This window comes from Leuciscus leuciscus (genome assembly GCF_965113295.1).
Source record: "Leuciscus leuciscus genome assembly, chromosome: 16".
NCBI classification, from domain to species: Eukaryota; Metazoa; Chordata; class Actinopteri; order Cypriniformes; family Leuciscidae; genus Leuciscus; species Leuciscus leuciscus.
In genome coordinates this window covers 34571405-34596292 of record NC_138740.1, presented here as the reverse complement: position 1 = coordinate 34596292, position 24888 = coordinate 34571405, and the positions used below count along the sequence as shown (strand labels likewise).

The following is a 24888-nucleotide window of genomic DNA, read 5'->3' as shown; positions in this document are numbered from 1 at the left end:
CCTCCGTGATGCTAAACGACTTTGTCCCCGTCAGGCCAGATGGTCATTATTCTTCTCGAGATTCCATTTCTCCATTACCTACCGTCCTGGTCCTAAGAATGTCCGTGCCGATGCTTTGTCCAGATTACATGATTCACCAGGATTGATGATGATATTTTCAGGTATAATGTTGGTGGTTGTCTCGGGAGTCTCTGGAGAATCATGTAATCTGGACAAAGCATCGGCACGGACATTCTTAGGACCAGGACGGTAGGTAATGGAGAAATGGAATCTCGGGAAGAATAATGACCATCTGGCCTGACGGGGACAAAGTCGTTTAGCATCACGGAGGTACTGGAGATTTTTATGGTCAGTGACGACTTGGAATGGGTGGATGGCACCCTCCAGCCAATGTCGCCACTCCTCCAGGGCGAGCTTGATGGCCAGGAGTTCACGATTGCCGATGTCGTAATTCCTCTCCGCCGGGCTGAGCTTCCGAGAGAAGTAGGCACATGGATGGAGTAATTCAGGTGTCCCATGAAGTTGAGAAAGGACGGCTCCAACTCCGGAGGTAGAGGCGTCCACCTCCACGACGAAAGGAAGCTCAGGATCTGGATGCGTCAGGAGAGGTGCTTGTGTGAAGGCAGACTTGAGGGATTGGAAGGCTGCGGCTGCTTCAGGAGTCCAGAGGAGACTTTTGGGTTTACCTTTGAGCAAGTTGGTGAGTGGAGTGGTGATGATGCTGTAACCTCGTATGAAACGTCTGTAAAAGTTGGCAAAACCAAGAAATCTCTGGAGTTCTTTGATCGTGGTGGGTTCTGGCCAGGTAGTTACAGCAGTGACCTTCCTCTCATCCATGCGGACCCCCTGACGGTCAATGAGGTAGCCTAAAAACTGGACTGATGGGAGATGAAAAGAACACTTCTCAGCCTTCAGGGAGAGATGATGAGCTCTGAGTGTGTGGAGGACCTCCGCAACGTGATGACGATGTTTGACTTCACTCCGGGAATAGATGAGGATGTCATCAATATAGACGACCACGAAGCGATGCAGGAACTCCCGGAGGACCTCATGAATGAAATTCTGAAACATGGAAGGGGCGTTGACCAGACCATAGGGCATAACCAGATATTCATAGTGGCCAGTAGGGGTCACAAAAGCGGTTTTCCATTCATCCCCTTCTCGTATTCTCACCAGGTTGTAAGCGCTGTGGAGGTCCAACTTCGTGAAGATGGTAGCTGAACGGAGTTGTTCGAGGGCCGCAGGGACGAGAGGAAGGGGTTATTTGAATTTGACAGTACCTTGGTTTAGGGTCCGGTAATCAATGCATGGCCGCAGCCCTCCATCCTTTTTGGCCACAAAAAAGAAGCTGGATGCTGCGGGAGATGTAGAATGCCGAATGTACCCTTGATCGAGAGCTTCCTGAATATACTCCTCCATGGCCTTGGTCTCTGGAAGTGACAACGGGTAGATCTTACCTCTGGGCAAAGGAGCATCCGGAATCAGGTCAATGGCGCAGTGCCATGGCCGATGAGGTGGTAGCTGGGAAGCTCTCTTGGGGCAGAAGATGTCTTGGAAAGAAGAGTAGATATCAGGAATCTTCGTGGACTGTTTTTCGAGTGGACTTTTGACTGATGTGACATAGACTGGAACAGGATTCAGAAAAGGACGTGGAAGAACTGTAAAACATCTTGGTGAGCATTCCTTGCCCCACTTTATCACTTCCCCGGAGCCCCAAGAGATGATGGGATCATGCTTCACCAGCCATGGACGCCCCAGTATGATATCCGCATTGGCTCCCTCCAGAACCAGCAGCTGAATATCCTCTTTGTGTAGGGCTCCGACTTGAAGTGTAATGGGTTCACATTTCCGGTGAATACGTGGACGTGCAGTGATGAACTTGGTTATGGGTTGGATCTGGTAAACATTTGACGAGGCTTCGGTACGGAGCTGGAGCTGGCGACAGAGGGTTCCCGAGATGAAATTTCCTGCTGACCCGGAGTCGATGAGAGCGTGAACTGAAACAGAGAATGTTTGGGTGGTTAACTGGACACAAGAAGTGAGTGGATGCATCTTTTCTTCATCAATATGGAATACACTCACTGATGTTCGTATGGGACGAATTGGGCAGTTCAACCAAACATGCCCACTGGCTCCACAATAGATGCAAAGACCCCGGGTCAGCCTCCTGTCGCTCAGCAGCGGTAAGTTTACCAGACTCTATTATCATGGGCTCTGATTCTGGAGGGTTGGCGGTTTCAGATGGGCGGAGGAGTGCAGTAGAGTTAGAATGGGACTGATAAGATTGTATACGGTCTGAGCACCTGATGGATTGTTGAATGAACTTTTCGAGCTCCATATTATCGTCCAATGCGGCCAGCTGCAGACGGAGTTGAGGTGTGAGACCAAGCCGGTAGGTGGTCAGTAAGGACCGCTCGTTCCATCCACTGGCTGCAGCTAGAGTGCGAAAGCGAAGGGCATATTCATGAGTAGACATCTTTCCTTGAGGCAAATGATAGAGTTGCTCACCGGCTGATATCTCTCCATCCGTTCGGCCGAATACTTCTTTGAAGTGGGAAACGAATGCTTGTATGGAACTAATGTCTGGGCCAGCTTGCTTCCAGATCGTTTCGGCCCATTGGAGAGCTGGACCGGTGAGTAGAGATGTTATGAATGCTATTTTAGACTGGTCGGTTGGATATAAAGTGGGCTGCATGGTGAATATGAGAGAGCATTGGAGCAAAAATCCGTTGCACTCCTCCGCCCCGCCAGAGTAGGACGCTGGTCGGGCCATGGGAATGGAAGATGCGGTGGTCGAAGAAGTGCTCGATGGTGATGGTGCTGGTGGTGCGGGAGGCGTGAAGGTTGAAGGAGGCGTGATGGTAGGAGATAATGTTAATACCCTCTTCAGCGAATCCACCAGCTCTTGAAAGGGATCTGGAGCACTCATGTTGTCGCTGTCTCTTTTAGGTCCGGGCTAACTGTTACGGAAGCAGACGGACAACAAGGTAAGTAGTGATGTAGTGTTTATTTACAACAGCAGAGTATCAAGATGAATCAACGTGCAGTATTCGGTGAGTATCAGAGTTCAGAGGTGAAGAATTCTTGAGTGTAATTCGTGAGTGAATAATCAATGTATCTTTTGCAGGCACGGCGAGATGAGACTTCCAGAGTGGATATGATCTTCGTATGAAGAGGATGACAGGCTGACGGCACACACTCACGCACCACTTGGCAGATCAGAAGGCTTACGGCTCGCACACCACTCGAGATGAGATCTGGGCAGACTGGGACAGACTGGAATCGGCGTAGAGAACTGGTAAGTAAACACAGGTAAGTTTAGTTAGTGAAACTCGCAGAGAGAAGCACTATGAGTCCGCTTCGGATAAACGAGCCCGGACAATGAGAGGTGCGTGGTGTGTGCTTATGAAGCAGTGGTGATTGATGGGGTGCAGGTGTGTCTTGTCAGAACTCAGGTGACTGTGATCGCTGGGTGATTGTGGTGGAAGAACCTGGCCAATCCGTGACACTACCCCCCTCCCCAGGGCCCGCTCCTGAGGGCCGAGGTCTCCGGCGCCGTGGTGGTCTTCCTCGTCCACGAGGTCCAGGGTACTGAGGATGGCTGGAATGGAACTCTTCCATGAGCGTGGGATCTAGGATGTCGACTCTTGGGATCCATGATCTCTCCTCTGGTCCGTATCCTTCCCAATCGACGAGATATTCCAACTGACCACCACGACGTCGGGACTGCAGATTTCACGAACGGAGTAGATGGACCCTTCTTCCAGCATCAAGGGGGGAGGAGGTTCCTCTTCGTGGCCAGGTTCTGTGGAGGGAACAAGAGGGTCGTGAAAGGGTTTGAGTAGTGAGACGTGAAATGTGGGATGAATTCTATATTGTGGTGGAAGCTGGAGTTTGTATGTGACGGGATTGACCTGTTCCAGGATGGTAAAGGGGCCAACAAACCTGGGACTAAGTTTTTTGGAGGGCAGTCGCAGACGAATATCGCGAGTGGAGAGCCAAACCTTATCTCCTGGAACGTAGACTGGACCCGAAATCCTCCTCCGGTCAGCGACTGTCTTGGATCTGCGAACTGCCCTCTGCAGATGATGGTGAGCTTCGTCCCAGACTCTCTCGCTCTCCCGGAACCAGTAATCCACTGCGGGGACCTCAGATGGTTCACCATCCCAGGGAAATAGAGGAGGTTGGAATCCGAGAACACACTGGAATGGTGTGAGGCCTGTCGTGGGATGCCGCAGTGAATTTTGGGCATACTCCGCCCAGCCCAGAAACTGGTTCCAGGAGTTCTGGTGGCCGTTGCAGAAGGTCCTGAGAAACCGCCCCACTTCCTGGATCTTCCTCTCCGTCTGGCCGTTGGTCTGAGGGTGATAGCCAGAGGAGAGGCTGACTGTCACACCTAGGAGCTTGAAAAACGATTTCCATACTCGGGAAATGAATTGGGGTCCCCTGTCCGATACAATGTCTTCTGGGATCCCATAATAGCGAAAGACATGATTGAAGAGAAGTTTGGCGGTTTCCAGGGCAGTGGGAAGACCTCTTAGTGGTAATAGTCTGCAGAACTTAGAGAATTGATCTACTATGACGAAGATGCAGGTGTTCCCATCCGATGAAGGTAAATCGGTCATGAAGTCAACTCCTAGGTGTGACCAGGGGCGGTTAGGAATTGGCAAGGGATGGAGCTTTCCTGCAGGTAGATGTCGGGGACTTTTGGACATTGCACACTCCTTACAGCCTTGTACATACCTTTTCACATCCCTTGCCATACCCGGCCACCAGAAGCGCTCGGATAGCAGCGAGAGAGTGCTGTTGGCCCCGGGATGTCCAGTGCCCAGTGAGGTATGAATGGTGTGGATGAGATCTACCCGTTGTGTCCTAGGGATGAACTGACGATCAGGTGGAAAGCCCGGCGGAGGTCGAGGATCAGGAGTGGCGACGGCTGGAGGAGCAGACCATTCGATGGGATTGATGATGATATTTTCAGGTATAATGTTGGTGGTTGTCTCGGGAGTCTCTGGAGAATCATGTAATCTGGACAAAGCATCGGCACGGACATTCTTAGGACCAGGACGGTAGGTAATGGAGAAATGGAATCTCGAGAAGAATAATGACCATCTGGCCTGACGGGGACAAAGTCGTTTAGCATCACGGAGGTACTGGAGATTTTTATGGTCAGTGATGACTTGGAATGGGTGGATGGCACCCTCCAGCCAATGTCGCCACTCCTCCAGGGCCAGCTTGATGGCCAGGAGTTCACGATTGCCGATGTCGTAATTCCTCTCCGCCGGGCTGAGCTTCCGAGAGAAGTAGGCACATGGATGGAGTAATTCAGGTGTCCCATGAAGTTGAGAAAGGACGGCTCCAACTCCGGAGGTAGAGGCGTCCACCTCCACGACGAAAGGAAGCTCAGGATCTGGATGCGTCAGGAGAGGTGCTTGTGTGAAGGCAGACTTGAGGGATTGGAAGGCTGCGGCTGCTTCAGGAGTCCAGAGGAGACTTTTGGGTTTACCTTTGAGCAAGTTGGTGAGTGGAGTGGTGATGATGCTGTAACCTCGTATGAAACGTCTGTAAAAGTTGGCAAAACCAAGAAATCTCTGGAGTTCTTTGATCGTGGTGGGTTCTGGCCAGGTAGTTACAGCAGTGACCTTCCTCTCATCCATGCGGACCTAAAATGAGGTAGCCTAAAAACTGGACTGATGGGAGATGAAAAGAACACTTCTCGGCCTTCAGGAAGAGATGATGAGCTCTGAGTGTGTGGAGGACCTCCGCAACGTGATGACGATGTTCGACTTCACTCCGGGAATAGATGAGGATGTCGTCAATATAGACGACCACGAAGCGATGCAGGAACTCCCAGAGGACCTCATGAATGAAATTCTGAAACACGGAAGGGGCGTTGACCAGACCATAGGGCATAACCAGATATTCATAGTGGCCAGTAGGGGTCACAAAAGCGGTTTTCCATTCATCCCCTTCTCGTATTCTCACCAGGTTGTAAGCGCTGCGGAGGTCCAACTTCGTGAAGATGGTAGCTGAACGGAGTTGTTCGAGGGCCGCAGGGACGAGAGGAAGGTTCTTTTTTGTGGCCAAAAAGGATGGAGGGCTGCGGCCATGCATTGATTACCGGACCCTAAACCAAGGTACTGTCAAATTCAAATATCCCCTTCCTCTCGTCCCTGTGGCCCTCGAACAACTCCGTTCAGCTACTATCTTCACGAAGTTGGACCTCCGCAGTGCTTACAACCTGGTGAGAATACGAGAAGGGGATGAATGGAACACCGCTTTTGTGACCCCTACTGGCCACTATGAATATCTGGTTATGCCCTATGGTCTGGTCAACGCCCCTTCCGTGTTTCAGAATTTCATTCATGAGGTCCTCCGGGAGTTCCTGCATCGCTTCGTGGTCGTCTATATTGATGACATCCTCATCTATTCCCGGAGTGAAGTCGAACATCGTCATCACGTTGCGGAGGTCCTCCACACACTCAGAGCTCATCATCTCTTCCTGAAGGCCGAGAAGTGTTCTTTTCATCTCCCATCAGTCCAGTTTTTAGGCTACCTCATTTTAGGTCCGCATGGATGAGAGGAAGGTCACTGCTGTAACTACCTGGCCAGAACCCACCACGATCAAAGAACTCCAGAGATTTCTTGGTTTTGCCAACTTTTACAGACGTTTCATACGAGGTTACAGCATCATCACCACTCAACTCACCAACTTGCTCAAAGGTAAACCCAAAAGTCTCCTCTGGACTCCTGAAGCAGCCGCAGCCTTCCAATCCCTCAAGTCTGCCTTCACACAAGCACCTCTCCTGACGCATCCAGATCCTGAGCTTCCTTTCGTCGTGGAGGTGGACGCCTCTACCTCCGGAGTTGGAGCCGTCCTTTCTCAACTTCATGGGACACCTGAATTACTCCATCCATGTGCCTACTTCTCTCGGAAGCTCAGCCCGGCGGAGAGGAATTACGACATCGGCAATCGTGAACTCCTGGCCATCAAGCTGGCCCTGGAGGAGTGGCGACATTGGCTGGAGGGTGCCATCCACCCATTCCAAGTCATCACTGACCATAAAAATCTCCAGTACCTCCGTGATGCTAAACGACTTTGTCCCCGTCAGGCCAGATGGTCATTATTCTTCTCGAGATTCCATTTCTCCATTACCTACCGTCCTGGTCCTAAGAATGTCCGTGCCGATGCTTTGTCCAGATTACATGATTCTCCAGAGACTCCCGAGACAACCACCAACATTATACCTGAAAATATCATCATCAATCCCATCGAATGGTCTGCTCCTCCAGCCGTCGCCACTCCTGATCCTCGACCTCCGCCGGGCTGTCCACCTGATCGTCAGTTCATCCCTAGGACACAACGGGTAGATCTCATCCACACCATTCATACCTCACTGGGCACTGGACATCCCGGGGCCAACAGCACTCTCTCGCTGCTATCCGAGCGCTTCTGGTGGCCGGGTATGGCAAGGGATGTGAAAAGGTATGTACAAGGCTGTAAGGAGTGTGCAATGTCCAAAAGTCCCCGACATCTACCTGCAGGAAAGCTCCATCCCTTGCCAATTCCTAACCGCCCCTGGTCACACCTAGGAGTTGACTTCATGACCGATTTACCTTCATCGGATGGGAACACCTGCATCTTCGTCATAGTAGATCGATTCTCTAAGTTCTGCAGACTATTACCACTAAGAGGTCTTCCCACTGCCCTGGAAACTGCCGAACTTCTCTTCAATCATGTCTTTCGCTATTATGGGATCCCAGAAGACATTGTATCGGACAGGGGACCCCAATTCATTTCCCGAGTATGGAAATCGTTTTTCAAGCTCCTAGGTGTGACAGTCAGCCTCTCCTCTGGCTATCACCCTCAGACCAACGGCCAGACGGAGAGGAAGATCCAGGAAGTGGGGCGGTTTCTCAGGACCTTCTGCAACGGCCACCAGAACTCCTGGAACCAGTTTCTGGGCTGGGCGGAGTATGCCCAAAATTCACTGCGGCAACCCACGACAGGCCTCACACCATTCCAGTGTGTTCTCGGATTCCAACCTCCTCTATTTCCCTGGGATGGTGAACCATCTGAGGTCCCCGCAGTGGATTACTGGTTCCGGGAGAGCGAGAGAGTCTGGGACGAAGCTCACTATCATCTGCAGAGGGCAGTTCGCAGATCCAAGACAGTCGCTGACCGGAGGAGGATTTCGGGTCCAGTCTACGTTCCAGGAGATAAGGTTTGGCTCTCCACTCGCGATATTCGTCTGCGACTGCCCTCCAAAAAACTTAGTCCCAGGTTTGTTGGCCCCTTTACCATCCTGGAACAGGTCAATCCCGTCACATACAAACTCCAGCTTCCACCACAATATAGAATTCATCCCACATTTCACGTCTCACTACTCAAACCCTTTCACGAACCTATTGTTCCCTCCACAGAACCTGGCCACGAAGAGGAACCTCCTCCCCCCTTGATGCTGGAAGAAGGGTCCATCTACTCCGTTCGTGAAATCCTGCAGTCCCGACGTCGTGGTGGTCAGTTGGAATATCTCGTTGATTGGGAAGGATACGGACCAGAGGAGAGATCATGGATCCCAAGAGTCGACATCCTAGATCCCACGCTCATGAAAGAGTTCCATTCCAGCCATCCTCAGTACCCTGGACCTCGTGGACGAGGAAGACCACCACGGCGCCGGAGACCTCGGCCCTCAGGAGCGGGCCCTGGGGAGGGGGGTAGTGTCACGGATTGGCCAGGTTCTTCCACCACAATCACCCAGCGATCACAGTCACCTGAGTTCTGACAAGACACACCTGCACCCCATCAATCACCACTGCTTCATAAGCACACACCACACACCTCTCATTGTCCGGGCTCGTTTATCCGAAGCGGACTCATAGTGCTTCTCTCTGCGAGTTTCACTAACTAAACTTACCTGTGTTTACTTACCAGTTCTCTACGCCGATTCCAGTCTGTCCCAGTCTGCCCAGATCTCATCTCGAGTGGTGTGCGAGCCGTAAGCCTTCTAATCTGCCAAGTGGTGCGTGAGTGTGTGCCGTCAGCCTGTCATCCTCTTCATACGAAGATCATATCCACTCTGGAAGTCTCATCTCGCCGTGCCTGCAAAAGATACATTGATTATTCACTCACGAATTACACTCAAGAATTCTTCACCTCTGAACTCTGATACTCACCGAATACTGCACGTTGATTCATCTTGATACTCTGCTGTTGTAAATAAACACTACATCACTACTTACCTTGTTGTCCGTCTGCTTCCGTAACAGTTACAGATGTGATCATCGCCACTTTTCACTTTTTATTTTTCACAAGTACACTTTTTAAAATGTAATAATTCGTTAATAATAATTAATTCGTTACATTTATATAGCGCTTTTTCTGAGACCTCAAAGCGCTTTACATAGATGGGGGAATCTCCTCAACCACCACCAATGTGCAGCATCCACTTGGATGATGCGACGGCAGCCATATTGCGCCAGAACGCCCACCACACACCAGCTTACTGGTGGAGAGGAGACAGTGATGAAGCCAATCAGTATATGAGGATGATTAGGAGGCCATGATGGACAGAGGCCAAGGGGCAAATTTGGCCAGGATGCCGGGGTTACACCCCTACTCTTTTTCGAAGGACATCCTGGGATTTTTAATGACCACAGAGAGTCAGGACCTCGGTTTAACGTCTCATCCGAAGGACGGTGCTCTTTTTGGCAGTATAGTGTCCCCGTCACTATACTGGGGCATTAGGACCCACTCAGACCACAGGTTCAGCACCCCCTGCTGGCCTCACTAACACCTCTTCCAGCAGCAACCTGGTTTTCTCAGGAGGTCTCCCATCCAGGTACTAACCAGGCTCAGCCCTGCTTAGCTTCAGTGGGCAACCAATCTTGGGCTACAGGGTGATATGGCTGCTGGCAAATGTAAAACATCCATAGTGTTTCAGTAAAGAAGGTCCAGCAAGGTCTCAGAGTAACCAGGGGAATAAAACCTGTGAAAGAAAGGAAGATCAGTGGAACACCAAAAACCATACAGAATATTCAATCTAAGGGTTTACAGCATTATAAAAGCATGTTTAGTGTAAAAACATTTTATCATGGTGCTGTTTATTATTCGCATAAATATTCATGAACCTGACAATCTCCTCAGGGTAGCAGCTGTTGATTGCATTGATATATTCCTGAATTGCAGAACCAGGTTCTGCTTTGATCTCCTGCACTTTCTTCAGACCACCGCTGGTAACAAGCAAGCGCCTTGCTTCACTGTCATGAGGAAGAACCTTTAAGATGGGGAGGAAATCGAAAAGCTCCTTAAACAGTTCTCAATGTCATTAACAAATGCAGCTTTCAGAAAATGTGTTAATGAAAAGAGTAAGTTCCCGCTACCTTACTGAACTGGCAGATGACATGTTTAAGAATGTTGCTGGGAGCTTCATAGAGAAGAGGCTCCAGTGCTGGTAGATAAGTGCACGTTTGAAGGATGCTCTTCAATGCCTTCTTGGCCTTTTTTGAGTATGTGAACAAAGCAAAGAAGAGGCATGAGTTACTAAAAAATGAATGATATTGGTAAAAAAAAAAAAAAAAAAAAAAAAAATTCACAAAAGTTCCTCCACAGTTACTAATGGACCATTGGTCACCTTGACCTGCAGGTCTTCAGAACTTTCAGTGTCCAAATAGAGTTTTAGGAGTTTAGGGAACACGTTGGCCACAGCAACAGCTCGTGCATGTTCGGGTGTGTGTCGGCCAATCTGGCCAAACGCCCAAGCTGTGGCTGCTTTGAGGTCGTCGTCTTGCTCCTCTTCCAGACAGATAGACAACTGTGGCACTCCCTACAGGAGTGGAGAATCAAATGTGATCATAATCAGTATTATGAGGGAAATCCACTAATGTTCAAAAGTTTATGATCGGTATGATTTTTTTATATTTTTGAAAGAAGTCTCTTATGTTCACCAAGCATTTATTTGATCAAAAATACAGTGAAACATTAATATTGTGAAATATTAGTGCAATTTAAAATAACGGATTTCTATTTTAATATATTTTCAAATGTCATTTATTCATGTGATGGCAAAGCTGTATTTTCAGCATCATTACTGCAGTTTTCAGTGCCACATGATCATTCAGAAATCATTCTAATATGCTAATTTGCTGCTCAAGAAACAATTCTTATTATTATGACAGTAACATGTTTGTGGAAACCATGAATTATTATTTGATGAATAGAAGATTCAAAAGAACAGCATCTACTTGAAATATATATTTTTGTAACAATGTAAAAGTCTTAACGGTCCCCTTTGATAAAAGTATTAATTTCTTTTTTCTTTTTCTTTTTTTAAATCTTACTGACCCCAAACTTTTGAACAGTATATGTAGTCAAATTTAAGTTTTACATTTAATCTTAAGGAAGGATGTTATAACATACTTTAGATACAATAACAGCCATGGCTAAGATCTCGGAGTGTGCAGCCACATAGCCCAGCATCATGATCCCAGGCAGGCGAAAATTCCCTTTGGCATCCCCGAGGTAGTCAATCACAGCTGCTACGCCCCCCATATTCACTATTATCTGAGACAGCTGAGTAGGAAACAAACAATGCACACAAGCAAACACACAAGTCAGTGTGACATAATGATAAATAATAAATAAAAGCAAAACCGTTTTGGGCAGGTGAAAAAAAAGTGGTGATGCAATGACTATGTGGTGACCAATTGTCTGTTTCCTGTGTTGCACTGGTGATAAATAACAGACCCACATTCTCCAAGGTTTACAGACTAGCTGCCTCACACCATATTATTTAAACAGGGGGTGTCAAAGAGCTGACAAAGTAGAGATTCCAAAGTTACCCAAGTATCTTGAAATCATTTAATGGGTATGTTATGTATGTGGTAGGTACTTCTGGGGTGTGTTTTGTGATTTCCAGAATAAGAGTGGCGACATTCTTCCGAACAAATTCATCAGGGTCCTTTAGGCAAACCAGCGCAGCGGGGAATATCTCGGCCTCCACCACCATCTCGGCTACGTCCACGGAATGCTTGGCGATTTGACTGAGAGCTGAAAAAACCTGCCTCTGTAAAGAGTAAAAATGTAGTCTACTGTCAAATTAAATCATTAGGGCTTTTCACACTGTGCTTAACCCTGGGGTTGGCGTTGTTCTAAACCCCAGTTTTAACACCAGGTAGAGGAAAGTTACCCACTTGCAATTAGAAGCGGGGTTAACACTGCTTTTTAGGGATATAAAACCCTGCTCTGGAGCCGGGATAGCACCAGTTTAACCCTGCATTGCGGTGCCCAAGCATGTAAAGTGTTAAATTGTGATTGAATGTTTATGGCTAGATGGTTAGCAACAGACAACCAATCAGATGCATCATATTCACAAGCTTTTGATGATCATATAAACAGTGCGTCTTGTAAACAGTAGTTTCAGCATTTGAGGGGAAAATGGAGTTATTGTTGGTGTATAAACTGGAATTAAGAAGAGTTATATTGAATTGATAGTCGGCAATGTATAATATGAGGTAGCACAACGCTAGTTATGTAAACAGGTTGTGTACCGAATCATCCAATCAATGTCACTGACACCACAACTGTGCAATTAAGAACATTAACATATGGTTTAGGAATGTAAAGTGTGAACCATCAGTTTATAAATGCCCAGGATTAATTGTTAACCCCGGCTAAAATATGAGTAGTGTGAAATGCGAAACAAGATAAGGATTCTAGGATTCTGTTTTTCCTGGGTTAAGAATTACCCAGGGTTAACTATTTCAAGTGTAAAAAGCCCTATTGAGTCTGCATGTCATTGATTTCAATATCTGTACACTCTTAAAAAAATAAAGAACCTTTATTGGCATTAATGGTTCCATGAGGAACCTTTAACATCCATGGAACCTTTCAATTAGACAAAAGGTTCTGTATAGTGGAAAAAGGTTCTTTAGATTATTAAAATATTCTCTGGTCACACTTTAGATTAGGGTCCAATTTTCACTATTAACTAACTATTAACTAGGACTTTTGCTTCAGTAAACTCCTAATTACTGCTTATTAATAGTTATAGGTAGTTGCTAAATTTAGGTTTTGGGTGATATTAAGTGATGTAGAATATGGTCATGCAGAACAAGGCATTACGTGCTTTATAAGTACTAAAACACAGCCAATATCCAAGTAATATGCATGCTAATAAGGATCTTAACTAAAGTGTTACCTGTTCTTCACAATAAGATGGTTCTTTTAAAAAGATACTTTGAGGAACCCCAAATAGTTATTCTATGGCATTGCTGCGAAACTCCCCTTTCAGAACCTTTATTTTTAAGAGTGTAGACTGTGTCACCTTTAATTTGGCATCTGGGTTTAGGATCATCTGTGCTAGGTGGGCGATGACCCCTGTGTCCACCACGGTTTGAGCCACCTCTGGGGAGTGCTTGGCTATGTCGCTCAAAGCGGAAGCAGCAGCCCTCTTCAGGGCAATTTCAGGCTCTTGGATGCATAACCCAAGCAGAGGCACCACTCCGGCATCAACCACTGCCTGAGACAGCTCTGCACACCAGGAGTGAAGATGAACAAAAAAAGGAACATTGACAAATTGTAAGAAATAAATATAAAAGCAAACCCTTTTGGAAGCTAACTCACGTGCATTGTGCCTGGCAATGCAGCTTATTGCCCATGCCGCAGCCTCTTTGACCCCAGGGTCAAACTCCTCCAAGGAGACCACAAGAGCGTCCAGTGCTCCACAGTCCACCACGGCCTGGGCCAGCTCAGGGGAGTGCTTAGCAACAGCCCGAAGAACGAATGCAGCTGCTTTCTTATAGAATCCCTGTGTCATTCATATCCCAGTAATCCAGAGGGAAAGGACAAAGCAATTGAACAATAAATACACTAGAATGTTCATGAATCACCAGCAAAACTGCCTTTAAAGGGATAGTTCACCCAAAAATTAAAATTCTGTCATAATTTACTCTCCCTGAAGTTGATCCAAACCTGTTAGAGTTTTTTTGTTCTGCTGAAAACAAAGAAGATATTTTGAAGAATATCGGAAACCAAACAGTTGATGGGCACCATTGACTTTCATATTATGGGGAAAAAAAATACTATGGAAGTCAATGGTGCCTCACAACTGTTTGGTTACAAACATTCTTCAAAATATATTCTGAATGTTCTGATCCAATCTGACTTCTGACCTGAAATGCTGCTTGAATCATAATCATACACTGTTCGTTCGTAGAATCGTAGGCCAGAGGAGAACTACATTAATAATTTTTTTACAACAAAAAAGAACCATCACTGAACTGACTTCAGCTGGACTATGACACTATTTTCTAGATCTGCTGTACAGCCGAAACAAACTTTGTTGCATTATTTTCCTGTTATCACTGTAAAGCTGCTTTGAAAAAATCTCTATTGTAAAAAGCACTATATAAATAAAGGGGACTTGACTTGACTTTGTGTTCAGCAGAAGAAAGACATTTATACAGGTTTGGAACAACTTGAGGGTGAGTAAATGATGACAGAATTTTCATTTCTTGGGTGAACTATCCCTTTAACAAACAGTAAATCCATATATCACATTCTATACGATTCAATTAGATAAAAAAGAACTTTGGTGGAGTGTATACTATACTCCTAATGAAGCCTCTCTGACAGTGTAACAGTAGTCTAACAGAAAGTTTTGGAGTAAAAGCTTTGGGTCACCACTTTTTTTTTTTTTTTTTTTAGTTTTTTTTTTTTTTTTGCTGGGTTATTCTGGAATCTGGACAATGATCCGAGAGTTTGCCAGGAGCCAAACCAAGATGTGATCTGAGATCTGGAGTTGATGCACTACCATGCACTTTAGATTTTTATAATGAAACAAAATGTAAATGTTTAGTACCTGTATTCCTGCTCACAGTCATGTTGCTGTTCATATAATTTAAATAAAGAATGCAGACAAACTGCTTTTGCTTTGCCTTTATGCTTATCACAACACATTTAAAAGCAAGTATTAAATGAGAATAGCACAAAAATATATTAATTAAACTGGAAATTGCAAAAACATGGTTTGCCTGGCTGACATTGCCAAGTTTTTGCATTGTGCAAAAGCAAATTTAATCATGAAAGTCTGACGCCTTAAGGCAAGCCTAGGCTATTTATTTCAATGAAAGCTGAACGGCTCAACTAAAGAAACTCACGTTTTGCTCAGCCAGGGAGTGCACAAGCTGAGGAAGAATGTCTCCCTTTACTACAGCCTCAGCCAGGTCTTTGTTATAGTTGGCAAGCCTTCCGAGAGCCAGGGCTGCTGTCTGCTGAATAGTTGGGACTGCATCCAAAAGGAGAGGCCTCAAAAAGGACATTACATCTAAGCCAGAGAGAGTGAGCACATTTGTGCAGGGGAGAAAACAGGAGTGGAAAGACACTTGAGATACAGCCTTGAGTTATACAGCCTTGAATGTCTTTAAGCTCACTTGTAATTAGTATTACCCAGGAAAATCATATTTTATCAGTTGAAAAATTATTTCCATTATAAGCAGATAAGTTACCATACCATTCTTCAAGCAGAAAACTTTTTTTTTTTTTTCACAAAATAAATATTTCAGACACTCACCAGCATTTTGAAGTGTTTCAGTATTGTGTGGTCTTGATGCAAGATCTGCTACAGTTTGCACAAATTGTGTTCTTGCCTTCTGGTACTGCTCAAACACTGCATAATAATAATAATAATTCATATTATAATAATCTCGTTTTACAACTTTGGGTTTGCTGATAGGGCAAATTACTGACAGTAGTTTAAGTTAAACATAGACCGGCATAATAAGACGAGTCAGTGCCAAAAATGATGTCAACAAACTGCGAAAGTAAGAAAAGTAAGAAACCCCAGTGGTTTTAATGATCTGAGTGAGTTTATCATTGCATTAACATTTTTAATCATCCTTCAACGGATCTGACTTCCTCACCTTGTAAAACCTGCCGTTGACGACTCATTGTTTTATCAGTAAGTTATCCTAAATCGGAGCAAAAACGACAAAAAGCTGCGTGGATGCGACAAACTGTGCGTTTAAACTTCCGAAACAGCGTTTGTTGTGACTTTGAGAGCAGGCGTGCAACTGTTGTCTTGGCAACAAACCGGAAGTGATAGGCATCTCGTTCGTTCGGTGAGCTTGCTGTCAATGTTCTTCTAATGTTTCGAGCTGACATCTTTTCAAATCAGGATAAGTGCCGAATTCAGGTGATGTCCAGATGTAATAGCAGGTTAATTAATCCGTAATTAGTTTGGGGTATTAAACAGGATTCAAGAACGGTGTCAAATCGGGACAGAGCAGCTGCGAGGGCGAACAGCTGCCCTCACATTCGTGTCTAAGTTGCACGGTTACCGCAGAGACAACTGCAGTCACAGCAGCAGTGATATTTAGTAATTACTAGTCTTCACATTCTCGTTGAATAAGTTTTAGAATAGTAAATACACTACTGCCTGCTGGTTCGTGATTATATGTGGGGAAAAAAGAGTCTTTCGTCGAGCAGCTGAATACAAACTTTCCGTGCGTGCTTGTTCACTTAAAAGTTGTTTTTACGGTTTAATTGTTTTCACTTTAATAAGGTGGTCATTTGAGCTGGTTACCAAATAGTTCATATTTTCCCGAATGCCTTTAATAATTGCTTGTTGTCGACTGTAGCTGTAGCCTATCTGCTGCATTTCACGCACTCTGTGCCATGGCTGCATTAAACAAAAAAAATGTCCAATCCTTTTTAAGTACTGTACACATTGCATAGCCTATTAGAAAATATTTTGTATATAGTTAGCCAAATAGGCCTAAAATAGTAAAAAATCTAAGCTTGTCATTTAGGTTGTTATCTGGACCATTATCTGCCTTTATGAAAAACCCTGACAAATCGGGCCTTTATACGCCAGCTCAAGGCTGAAGAGTTTATGCATTAACTTTAATGTAATTTCTGACACAGATATGCTCTCATAAAGCAATACTTAGATACTTTTGAATTTAAAATAACAAGTAGGCCTATATTTATTTTTTACGGGTTCACCATGACATCAGCCAAGGCAAGGCAAAGCAGCACAGATGATTATAGCCTATTGAAGAAACTTTTTTTAAACAATGACAGCTTATTTGGAAGGTCCACTTGGCTTTGCTCATGTCCGCCTCTAAATTCACTCCTAACAAATAATTTCAGTCAACAACATCATTTGTAGGGATTTTTTAAAGGTGTCTTGATTTTTCGACTTCATCAATGTATAGCCTTGTTACGTCAAAAGTACAAGTTTAAGGGGTTACACTTTATTTTAAGGTGTCCGTGTTACAGTGTAATTATACATTTAAGTGTAATAATATTTAAGATTGTACTTACTATAGGGTTGGCTGCATGTAATTAAACACCATTTATAGTAATTACTAGTAACTATGTTTGTGTGTGTGACAAAGACTGAAACATTTTTTTTTTACCTATGAAAAAAGTTGTAACTGTGGATTTGTGGATTGGTGATTAAAATTAAAAGCCATAATCCTGTTCCAAACGTTAACCTTGACAGAATTAAATCTCTTAGAAGTCCTAACATGCACGGAATAAGACCAGACCGACCAGATTATAACTGACCTGTCAACTAAAATATAAATCTGTAATAGATGAACCACATACCCCGTTAAAATAAATAGCTTTCATTACCTCAGTGTAAGTGCAAATAATTCAGTGCAAACTGTCGAGACAGTGTTTTCCTCACGTCACGGAGAGATTCACCGACAGACTTTCAGTTTCTAACGACTAGGTATGACTATAGGTAATGTATACACAGGCTATTATAAGCTGTTTAAGCCACAACTGGAGAAGTTTGTAGCACCTGCCTCTCAATACCTTCGTCACAATAGACTTTGAAACCGGTCAAATGGATTTAGTCATAGGCTTCAGTTACCAGATGTATATCGCACGAGCATTTAATAGTGTTCATCATTTGCTCTATGCAAAAAAGAAATAAACGGCTGTTCTGTAGGCCTACTACATCACCACTTTGATGGTTATTTCTTGAAGCTTATTGTCAACTTTAAAAGTTTAGCTCCATAATAGGCCTAGGTACTTATTTTAATTAGAAATCCGAATACGTTTATTCGGATGTTAAAGTAATGCATGAATACTTTTGGTATTTGTAGATTTCTCTTTATCTATTTCAAAGCAGCATTAAAACACAAGGCGATGTGAAAGTGTAAAATGTTTATTTAGATGTTTTATACTGTGCAACAGTCACAATACAATAGCTGTCAATAGTCTACAATCGACCAATAAGACAATGAACACTGAAGACATCAAAATCTTGTCCAGAAGGACAAGTTGGGGGTAGGCTATAACAGTGGCTGTTTGTCTAATGACAAATTCGTGTATGTAATAGCTTGAAAAGCAGTCTGAAAGATATGCGTGCATGCTTTACAGGACTTGAGCATGACCTCGAGACCAACCTGACGGCCCGAAATGGCACAGTGGAGCATATCGTACAATAACTGCAAAAAACTAAACTTGAAGAACTTCTAATAAAAATGATTAAGCCAAGTAGAACTTAAAAGTTTCATTTCTTTATCCCTTTGAACACGCAGTTCTAATATAGTCTTTTGTCATTTAAATTTGAACTATATAGGCTATATGCCTTTCTTTGATATATTAAAGGCAAGAATATAACAGGAATGTTCAGTAGCCTAACTACCCCAGAAAAGGCAAACTAAAATCAAAAGTTTTTTAATCATGCTTTTAAAGAACATTATAATATACACATGTAAAATACAAGCAACAGATAACGCAATTTGTTTAGGGAAAATGTAGTGTCCGAAAAAATCCAAACAGCTGGAAAAAACATAACACATTCAAAGCAGAAAAATATAAAATAGTGTTGATAGGTTTGTATAACGGAGTAGCTTTTCTTTATGAATGGACCTCACACCTCGCTTGTGACTGTCTGTGGGTTTGGTTGAGGCTTTATCCTGCTGCTTGTCCTCTGTGTCTGTGGGCAGAGGGGCACGTCACAGGACGGGATATCCCGACCTCTCTCGGACAACATGAGATTCAAGTACTCAGTCCCAGAGGGACATGCTCTAATCTGCCAGCTGGTAGAATGAGTATAGATACTGTTCGTTATGGTCACATCTAAAAACACAAAGACATATGGTGGTCACAAAATCTTATTCTGTTTCATTCTTCCCATATTTGTAGCTATAGTACTGTCCAGTAAACATACTTAAATGGTACACTCCAGCAGCAGGTAATATTGCATCTATGTAGCAGGTGAAGTATCCATTGGCCATTAGAGACATATTATGCAAGCCCTGAGGACCAGAGTTCCCACTAAATGTAATGAAAACCATGGAAATGTTTTCTTTGCTCAGATCTGGTATGACTGGAAATATAATCAAATACATTGCATTGCTTAGATGATTTTTGAGAAAATAATATTGTATCTTGTGTCCAATTCAATTTAAATAAATTTAATTAAAAGCACAATTGAATTACAAGCAACTTAAATTGCACAAGGGTTGCTATGGCAAGGCTGACAATAACCTGAGACTTCCATGAGGAGGGGCTTTCCAATCTGCACCCTGTCAATCAAAGCAGCTACAGTGGCATCACGAACAGAAGGCCCTCTGCTGCTGTACACTGCCAACCAGCCCGTCTCATTCCCATAAGGGACAAACTCAGAGGAGAAGCATCTGTAGGCAAATCAAAGCCAGACATGCTTATCAATACAAAACACCAAAACACTGAAACTTACCTGCAGGTAGTGAGTCAAACTCACAATCAAAATAATGTATATCTAGATGCTGACTTTTTTCTTGGATGGTCTGAACTAGACACATTGTGGAAGTGAGGGGCTCTGGAATATTATTGTGATAAACTGATACAATACAGTGAAAGAATACAGCATCACAGAGATTACAGACTTCTGATTATAGTTTTGTCTTATTGTTTTGCCCACATATTATTTCACTGTTGTTTAACAATAAAAGACACAACACAACATTTCAAGCAAGTATCTTAACAATAAATACAAGTGAATAAAATCCAATCAAAATGCAACTTTGCATATACTTTTTTTTTATTGTTGCATAAAGCAGAACATTTTAGGCTAATTCTTAAAATCTTTCCTATATTCCTAAATCTTTAAAATTAATTTAATAATGCATTGTATTTTAAGGAGTATAACATTGTAGATTTTTTTGTTTCGTTTTTTTTAATATATATTTGCATTTTATTATATTTTTATGTTGTAACTGTTTGTGTTAATTAATTGAATAAAAAATGTAATTGTATTGTGCTGTTATATTGCCTACACTTCCATTTTTGTCAAGCGTTCATGTAGGCTATGTAACTTAATATGTTTTTATAGCCTTGTTCAAATTTTTTTTTTGTTAAATAAAATCAATGTGGATATTATCATATTTAGATTTATACTAGTTCATTATTCATATTTTAAGTTACCTGACAAAACATTTTACAGTGCAATTCACTTAGTGAATAATGTAGGCTAGATAAAGTGTAGTATTAAAAAAGGACTCTTACCCTTCACTGAAACATGGCTTGGAACATAGTGGACGCTTCGATTCTTGATGGTTTTCCAATGAGCTACAGTTGTTAAATCCAAGGTACAGTTGAACAGCTGTAAAAAGTGTCATTTGATATTATAAACAAATCTTCGTGTAAGAGTTTCATCAAGGCCTTATTTGTCACGTGCAATTTCAGAGTTGGGCTTTCTGCTCGAATCTTGACACTTTATGCTGCACACAATGCCACACGGGCACATAATCACAGCCCAGCCACCTGAAATGAAAAAAAAATATATAGTTGTTTAACCAACTAAAAGGGTTTCATCCTTACAGAGTACACTGAAAATAAAATGTCAGATAATTAAAGGGAAGCACCTTTGGAAGTTATTCCATCCAGGGGCAAACCCTTCAAAATAGTGACAGCACACACAAAGTAAAATATGTCAAATGTGGCCTACCTGAAGCAGCCCAGATCTTCTGAAAAACCTTGTCGTATGTCTGCCTTGACTTCATTTCACTGGACAATCTCAGAAGGAGGTCCGCTCGTGATCCAGACGGGTCTAACCCACACTCCTTACATAAGTTCCTAACTACTTGAACCTATAAATTAAAACAAAATAACAGTAGAAACGTTTTAGAAAATAATGGCTACTAAAAATAGAAAATCTAATAAACTGTGTTTTTACCTTCTGCTTGTATAGTTCCTCTGTCAGGCGGTCTTCTGTTACTGTTATTTCAGAGACCTCAGTCGGTTTTGGTGGATGAACTTTTTTATATTCGGTATTAAGGGCATGGTTTGATCTACATGTTTTTGGACCTATCCATGGTGCCCAGAAGTGAAAACTGGGTGGAACTGTAAATGGATTTTTCTGTTGACCTTTGAAAATATCACATCAAATAACAACAAATAATTGTTCAAATAGTTTACATAGTGATAAATGTACACAAGTTATAGATTTATGTCCATGTTACTTTGTTTGCCACATAATTATGCTGTCATTAAAAAAAGTCTAACATATTGACAAATTATTTAAATTACTTGTTACAAATCCTCTACCAATCCTCTCCACTGAAAGTGCCTCCCAAAAGATTTGCATATCAACCTCTCCGTTGAAGTCTTCTGGAGGCGGTGAAAGGTCACTTACTAAGGAAATAATGTAAAAACATTACACAAAATCTGTGTAAAAATTAAAAGCTGGGTGAAATTTAATACTAGATGATAACACCATTCAATGAAAGCATGCTTACCTGACAAATGGAAGGCCCCCTTCTTATGGAGATCCATGATGACCACTGCTGGATGGTCCCCACAGTTAACACATGAATACTGATAGTCATGTTCTGTAAGAGCTTCAAAGTGAAGATATCCTTGCAGAACCGTATCAGATGAGGGAAACTGCACCCCTGATGTCCTTTCCAAATACTCTACCACTCTGCTGACAGCAGTATAGACCTAAGAGAGAATCAAAATAATGAAAATCTAAATATTCTGTACTGTAATTAAAGGAATGAATTAAAGACTTTAATTCAATTAAGATCGAAAACTACCTGTAGCATATTTCTTATGGTTATGCCAGTGGCGGTTCTAGAGGGGGGGCCGGGGGGGCCAGTGCCCCCGTGTCACCAAGCTTGGCCCCCCCTCTGGCCCCCCAAAATTTGGAATCGTAAAATCACACCAAACAACTGCGCATTTTATCAGTTGCGGCGCCTTCATCTATAGGCTACACTGCAGCACGACGTATATTCACATCAAATGTTAACGCAGAGGAACGGGACACTGCAGTTCCCAAAAGTTCATTATTTGCATGTGCTTTAAAGCCTTGCCGGTTAAACATGTCATTCGCTGCTGATGCGCTGTTCAAATATGCGCTTTACTGAGCGCGTACACTCGACGCACACATGCACTAACAGCCTGTTACTGGACTAAGTTATCTTTTGAGTCTTATATTGCGCTAATACTGTCAAATACAGACAATGTTTACACAAACAAAGTTGGTTATGTCTAAAGTGAAAGCAAACAGAGAAAATTTATTAAAATCTGCTTGTCATATGCGTGTATATTAAAGACGCGTCGCGTGCAGTTCTTAAAGAGACAGTAGCCCTAATAATAAACATGCTGCCGCTTGTCCTTAAAGAGATAGTTCACCCAAAACCAAACAGTTGCTGGTCCCCATTGACTTCCATACATAGTAGGAAAAAAATATACTATGGAAGTCACAGGGGTACATCAACTGTTTGGTTACTCACATTCTTTCAAATAACGTTTATTTTCAACAGAAGAAAGAAACTTATTCAGGTTTAAAACAACTTAAGAGAGTAAATTATGACTTTTTGGGGGGAGAACTATCCCTTTAATGTTAATAAAACAACAAAACACACAGAGGAAATCATTCACTGCTCTTGACTGAGAACTTTAAGTCTGTTGTGTTTTATTTTCATATTTGTTCATTTAATTACTTTCTTCAATTCTACTGTTAAATACACCTATAGATGAAAAAATAAAGCACTGTTTATTTCATTTGTATATTAAGTTGTGTATGTGTAATATGTATCTCTGTTCTTAATTTTTATAACAAAGAAAATAGTGACAAAGATTTTTATTTTCGCCACTTTGGCCTAAATGTCTGCCATTCTTTTTTATTTTATATTTTGTTACCTATATTTTGTTACCTATAAGGCTTTGCTTTTAAAATAGGGACATTAGTTTGGCTGTAATGCTCAGTCACATGCAAAATAGTAAAACCAACATGAAATAAGAATCGTGATAAAATCGTGATTTTCCTGAAAAAAAAAAAAAAAAATTGTGATATGATATTATTGCCATATCGCCCACCCCAGGTGTAAAAAAGTGCCTAGATGTGCTTAGATGCTAAAAATGTGTTATTATTGATCATTATATCACACTACAATTAAACATAATGAAACATTCATTTGAATTGAAATTGTTTTATTAGCTTAGCTAATATAATTTATTAGCTTTTTCTAGAGATTGCAGTCATGCATGACATGGTGAAAAATGACTTGAAATAATACTGAAAATAGGTTTAGATGAATGTTAAAGGTGTGCCCCCTAAAAGCACAAGTGGCCCCTGCCTGGCCCCCCCAGTTACTGTGGTCTAGAACCGCCACTGGGTTATGCATAGAGCAAGGTCAAGGAGTATTCGATCATTAAAATTGTGTATGCCGTCTTTTCACTCTTGGTACCGGAAGTAGGTTCCACATTGAAGACAACTTACAGTAGGTAGAAACATCTGGAAATATAAAGATTTTAAAAAATCACAGTACAGTTTCTAAAACATTGAATGATTTTTAAAAGTATAGACCAAATCTCCCATAGTAGATTTTAACTTTAAAAATAATAATAATGAATCTGCATCATTGACCTACCATGAACAATGTGTGAGCTGGTGAGGATTTTTGCCTTTTGTGTAATAAGGATAGGGTCACTGAGGGGTACATTGCCAGGGCAGTGCTGGCATATCATCTCTTCTGGAATTAGATGCCTTGGGTATTGCTTTTCCACCGATGGAAGTCGCAAATGTTCAGGAAGTACAACAGGTAACTTTTTGTTGTTCAGAATATACTGGACCATGACTTTGAACTTTTGTTCATCTTTTGGTGGATATGGTATGTCACCCAGATCAGCCTCATCATGTCTGTTTTCATCCCCTGCTGATGTTAGGACTTCCATTTCCTCTGTGCTCCGCACTTTTCTGAACAGTTCACGTTGTGTTTGAAATAAGTGCCATTTTGCTATATATTTGTGTATGCATGATCTCGTTGTAGTATGACAAGGACAGTGCCATGAATTTTTTTTGGTGTCATACGACACAATGACTCGTCCCAATCGACTATAATACGAAACTGTAGGCTCATAAATGGAGATGTATTTCACTGACTGAGGGGTTCCAATTTTGCAGTACACAGACAGAGGTGCATGGTTGCTGTTGGCAAGGTTTTTCAGACCAAGGCAAACCTTCTTTTTATCCTCACCAAACCACTTGTTGTTCACCATCTCAGTTAGTGTATCTTCACAAAGTACAGGAGAGCAAGCATAAGATGAACAGTATGTTATTGATTTAAGGTGTATGCACTGATATGCTTTCAATCCACTCCTCCATGCCAACTCATGTTCACCTGGCACTCAGTGGATTCACAGCAAACTTGTTGATTTTCCCCCCATATTTTATTTTGGACATGGAGAGGTATACTGGTACCATGGAATGATTTGTGGACTGTATAAATTCCATTCCCCAGATCAATACATTCACTCTGAAGGTGGGAAGATGCTGGGATGTCCTTCTGTTTGCTTGTGTGCTTTCTTTCTATGTGCCTCTTTAAATTTGTCTTGTTCATGAGAAGGTGGCATATAGGACACTTTTTCTTTAGTAC

The 24888-nt window shown here is 42.7% G+C and overlaps 2 protein-coding genes and 1 long non-coding RNA gene across 3 annotated transcripts; all 3 read right to left on the bottom strand.

The window, feature by feature from the left end:
- Nucleotides 1–9289: 9289 nt before the first annotated feature.
- LOC309478128 (sperm-associated antigen 6-like) lies at nt 9290–16045 on the bottom strand. The gene is made up of 11 exons (XM_082141668.1): nt 15922–16045; nt 15573–15668; nt 15160–15326; nt 13625–13808; nt 13326–13531; nt 11892–12065; nt 11420–11572; nt 10635–10826; nt 10384–10500; nt 10132–10277; nt 9290–9989 (listed from the first exon to the last, which is right to left on the bottom strand). The coding sequence occupies exons 1-11, from the start codon at nt 15947–15949 to the stop codon at nt 9941–9943; spliced, it is 1512 nt and encodes a 503-aa protein (XP_081997794.1). The 5' UTR covers nt 15950–16045; the 3' UTR covers nt 9290–9940.
- Nucleotides 16046–18166: 2121 nt separating this feature from the next.
- LOC309478252 (uncharacterized protein) lies at nt 18167–20589 on the bottom strand. The gene is made up of 4 exons (XM_082141831.1): nt 20513–20589; nt 19514–19662; nt 19194–19352; nt 18167–19102 (listed from the first exon to the last, which is right to left on the bottom strand). Exons 2-4 carry the CDS (start codon nt 19524–19526, stop codon nt 18894–18896), a joined length of 381 nt encoding a protein of 126 aa, XP_081997957.1. The 5' UTR covers nt 19527–19662; nt 20513–20589; the 3' UTR covers nt 18167–18893.
- Nucleotides 20590–20963: 374 nt separating this feature from the next.
- LOC309478258 lies at nt 20964–21642 on the bottom strand. The gene is made up of 3 exons (XR_014198914.1): nt 21536–21642; nt 21183–21373; nt 20964–21096 (listed from the first exon to the last, which is right to left on the bottom strand). It is a non-coding gene; the product is annotated as an uncharacterized lncRNA (long non-coding RNA).
- Between the last annotated feature and the right edge of the window lie 3246 nt (nt 21643–24888).

What these genes read in the sequence shown, in the direction of transcription:
- LOC309478128 (XM_082141668.1), bottom strand. Translation starts at nt 15,949, where the DNA reads ATGAGTCGTCAACGGCAGGTTTTACAAG. An exon ending in ACTCCCTGGCTGAGCAAAAC is followed by an intron (nt 13,809 to 15,159) that starts GTGAGTTTCTTT and finishes TGAATGACACAG; the next exon opens with GGATTCTATAAGAAAGCAGC. An exon ending in ACCCAGATGCCAAATTAAAG is followed by an intron (nt 12,066 to 13,325) that starts GTGACACAGTCT and finishes TACTCTTTACAG; the next exon opens with AGGCAGGTTTTTTCAGCTCT.
- LOC309478252 (XM_082141831.1), bottom strand. An exon ending in TGCTGGAGTGTACCATTTAA is followed by an intron (nt 19,103 to 19,193) that starts GTATGTTTACTG and finishes TTGTGTTTTTAG; the next exon opens with ATGTGACCATAACGAACAGT.